This window comes from Cordyceps militaris, assembly GCF_000225605.1.
Source record: "Cordyceps militaris CM01 unplaced genomic scaffold CCM_S00002, whole genome shotgun sequence".
Lineage (NCBI taxonomy): Eukaryota > Fungi > Ascomycota > Sordariomycetes > Hypocreales > Cordycipitaceae > Cordyceps > Cordyceps militaris.
In genome coordinates this window covers 3,412,998-3,416,896 of record NW_006271970.1, presented here as the reverse complement: position 1 = coordinate 3,416,896, position 3,899 = coordinate 3,412,998, and the positions used below count along the sequence as shown (strand labels likewise).

The 3,899-nt window shown below is 59.3% G+C and overlaps 2 protein-coding genes across 2 annotated transcripts in view; one reads left to right on the top strand and one right to left on the bottom strand.

Annotated features, from left to right (window-relative positions):
* Window positions 1–1,129: 1,129 nt before the first annotated feature.
* Window positions 1,130–2,925, top strand: CCM_03008 (uncharacterized protein; the record flags this gene model as incomplete). Its single annotated transcript, XM_006668160.1, has 3 exons — window positions 1,130–1,198; window positions 1,295–1,541; window positions 2,138–2,925. The coding sequence occupies 3 exons, from the start codon at window positions 1,130–1,132 to the stop codon at window positions 2,923–2,925; spliced, it is 1,104 nt and encodes a 367-aa protein (XP_006668223.1).
* Window positions 2,926–3,414: 489 nt separating this feature from the next.
* Window positions 3,415–3,899, bottom strand: part of CCM_03007 (kinetochore protein spc24) — a gene marked incomplete at both ends in the record, with an annotated part of 777 nt that continues 292 nt past the window's right edge. Inside the window, one exon of the mRNA XM_006668159.1 lies at window positions 3,415–3,897. Within this exon, the coding sequence (XP_006668222.1) occupies window positions 3,415–3,897 (483 nt within the window). The remainder of the gene's footprint in view (window positions 3,898–3,899) is intronic.

Below are 3,899 nucleotides of genomic sequence, written 5' to 3'. Positions count from 1 at the left end.
GCTGGTGCGGCATGCGCACGCGGTACGGGCTGAGACGGCGGCCCTCGCGGCCGCCGGGCGTGAGGCCGCCGTGGTCGTCGATTTCGGGGTCGTCCTCGGCGGCGGTGGCGGCTGACGAGGAAGGCGGCTCGGGCAGACGAAAGGCTCTGTCGAGGCCGATTTCGCCAACGAGGGCGAGCGGGTGCGCCGCCAGACGCTGCCGGGTGGCGGCGAGAAAGGCGGACAGCGGTGCCGGGTCGGGCAGGCTGTCGAGGAAGGCGTCGTCGTCGGGTGACGGCTGCAGCACGGCGCGGTAATGCGCCCTCTTGGCGGCGGCGGAGGATGGCTGGCGGTCCGGCGCGTAGGTCGGCGCTGCGGCCGCGTCGTCGTAGAGCTGGTGCGAGAACCACGGGTGCCAGCCAAACGCCGGGACGACCTTGCACGCGCCGTCGGCGAGGTTGGTGGTGGTGGTGCTTGCGAGGCCGTGGGCGGCGGCTACCTCGGCGACCAGATGCTGGTCCTGGGAGCGCGTGGCCATGATGGTCAGCGTGGAGGTGCGCATGCGGGCGAGGTCGTCGATCGAGGCCATGGTGTCGGTGGGATGGCAGTGTGCGTCAAAGGCACCGAGATGCCAGGGAAAGCTGTCCGAGGGCTGGGACGAGCCGTGGCTGCCGTCGCGGACATCCTGGTGGTGCTGGCACATTGCTTTGGTGCAGTTGACGCGGAGGGAATGATGTCGTGACTCATGAATGTGGTGGGTTTGTGGTGTTTATATCGGTTCATGGTGATCAACTGAGAAGCTTCCAGAGACTTGTAATAAGGCTGACTCTGCTCTGAGCGGCTTGCCCCGCGAATTTAGTGGGCGGTCCGTTGCGACAACGGTGTACCCTGTAGATTTAGTAGTACGTAGGTATGAACTACATGGTCACTATCAGTTGGTATAATTTGCTAAGAAGAAATTGATGGATAATAATTTTAAATCAATATCTCTTCAAAATAATATTGAGCTATATTTTTGAATTTTATTGTCCAAAGCATGTTCAGAAAACCCTCCACCTTGGGAAGTGGTGATGCGTGCCAACGGCAAGCTTGCCGTTTTTGGCGACCCGAAAGCACGATTGAATCTGCAGAGGGCTCCGTAGATGGCACAATGAACAGCACAACTAATGACAGCACAACTCACACCTCATATCATTCGAAATATCCCGATATGCCCGGTGCATGTCACTGACAGGCCACGGATCCGCCAGCCTGCATCCCCTGACGTGCAGCGATGGAACCCCGCTAAAACGCAGGATGAGGCTGGATCTTCCAGGTGTCGCAGCCACCCAAACTCGGTCTGTTTAGCGTGCAACAGAACCCAGGGCCCCTGCAAGTCTTGACATGTGATTATCTGTTTCTCTGCCGTTTGCCTCGCATTCTCCAGAGGACTGAGGAAAAGTCTGCCAACTATACAAGTCTGCAGCATACATCCGTCGATTTGCCTTGTGCCCCCATCTTATACCATCCAATCTTTTGCCGATCCTTCCCCTCCCTCATCAACACCAGCAGAAGCAGCCCGTGCACGCCATTCAGCCATTCACCTTCACACCACCAACCACAAACTAGACCAGCACAGATACAGCAAAGCCTCCCTCCTCCTCCCCTCCTCCCTCCTGCCAATCGACTCAGGCGGGGAATCTATCAAACGCTCCCGCTGATAACGAGCAGTCCGAGGCAGTAGAAAAAGCAAACCGCCGCCGCGGCTGCATCTGCATCTGCCCTTCCTGCCACTTTTTTTCTCTCTCCCCTCTCTTCATTCCTCCTCACACTTCTTACCTGTCTGTCTCACTTGCGCTCTATGGCGCCAGCCAGCATTCATCCGAGTTTGCCTCATCCCTTCTCCTGCTTGGCTCTTAATACTACCCATTTTCATCCGACGGGCGCCGCCGCCTTTAGCCGCAGGTAGATAGACTGCACTTCCCACCCCCAGAGCTTCTCAGGTCTATCTACCCTTGCTTGTGCATCTCCCATTGTCTCAGAGTCGTGTGCCGCAGCCCTGTGTCGGGCAAGCAGCTCCCTCGCCTGAGACAAAGAGCTCGCTTACACCAACCATCGCCAACATCTTGACCACGCCACCACGCCCGCCACCACCCACCGTCACTTGCCTCGCTACTAGTTATCCCCATTGTCTTGCCCTCCAGCCTCTGCTCCCCCATCATGGCGCTCCTCAACCCGCTCTACGCCCTCTTCGCCCCCGTTCTCTTCATCGTTGCCGTCCCCATGGCCCTCTTCGCCGGCGTCACCACCACCCTCGCCTTCTCCGTCCTCATCTGCCGCGGCCTCCTCGTCTACCTCGACCTAGCCCTGACGTACGTCCACCGCGTCCTCAACGGTCTCCAGGTGCCCTCACGTCTGCACCAGGCCGCCGCCAGCAGCGACCCGCCCTCGCCCACGCCCTCGTACCTGGCACTGCGCCAGCACCGCCGCCGCCGACGGCCCAGCTCCGTGAGCATCCTCTCTGGCGGCACTGCTACCCCCGTCAATGACGTGGGACTCGGCCTGACTCCCAGCATTGGCGCCGAGCGCGACTACGAGGGCCTCGGCGGGTGGCGCGTCGGCGACGACGACATCTGGACCACCATAAACTCCAGGCTCGAGTTGCCGGACCACCGCCAGCACGCCCGCCACCACCACCGCTCGCCGTCCGCTGGTGGCGCCTCCACGCCCGGCGAGGGCGGCTTCCTCATGATGAAACGCCGTACCCGCAGCCCGGAGACCAAGATCAACAAGGCGCCCGTGTCGGCGGCGCCCGTGTCCCCCAACAGCTCCCGCATCAGAACCTCCTCCACCTCTCGCGTGGGCTTTGGCCCGTCATTGACGCAGGAGGGCTATTTCTCGCTCGTCATGTCGCCCAAGATGGCTTCCAGGATGGCAGCCAAGAAACCGGCGACGCAGCATTATTAACGAAACAATGGATCCTTATGACGTTATGACAATACCAGGCTTGGCCTCTAAAAACAAGACCGAAACGACCACCACCATGTCAAGTTTTTATGACTCTATTCTTATCTGTACATTACTAGTAGCTAGTCGGGGAGCAGGGAGCAGGGAACAGGGAACAGGGAAAAGGTTGAGCGTTGTCCTTGGTATTCTTACCCAACTGTACACAACATTCGAGAAAACGTTTGTGCATTTCCATCAACGCAAAACCTTGTAAAGACAGCATTCACGAGAAAACGTTTGTGCATTTCCATCAACGCAAAACCTTGTAAAGACAGCATTCACGAGAAAACGTTGGTCCATTTCCATCAACGCAAAACCTTGTAAATATTGATCTTCATAATTCATCGGGGGTATTCCAGAACCTTGACAAAACAGTATCCAACGCTTCAAACCCAAAAGAAATACAAAATGCAACGGCACCACCCGCATCTCTTCTCCGCTCCGCCATTATCACAGCGTCTTCCAAAAGTAATTCGCGTAAAAGTAGCGCGAGAATTTCTTTTCCATATTCACCACATGGACGTCCCCCTTTCTATCATTACGAATCACGGCGCGTACCCACTCGCCGTCCTTGTCGTCGCGCTCAATGTCGATGCCCAGGCTGCGGTACACCTTGAGGCGCAGCAGGACCTCGTCGTCGACAAAGTCGCGCCTCTTGGCGCTCACGTCGCCCTCGACGCCCTGCAGCTCGAGCTCCTGCAGCCGCGCCGCGAGGTCGGCGGCCTGCAGCGCGACGCGCTCCGCCTCGGCCTCGGCGTCGCTGGCCGCCTTGGCCGTGCGGAACTTGCGGCTGTCGAGCGTCGCGATGGCGCCCGCGTGGTCCGTCGCCGCCCGCGCCGCCACCAGCTCGGCGTGCCGCTGCGACAGCGCGCCCAGCTGCCGCGAGAGCTTCTGCAGCGACGACGCGGCTTCGTGCAGCCGCAGCTCGCGCGCCT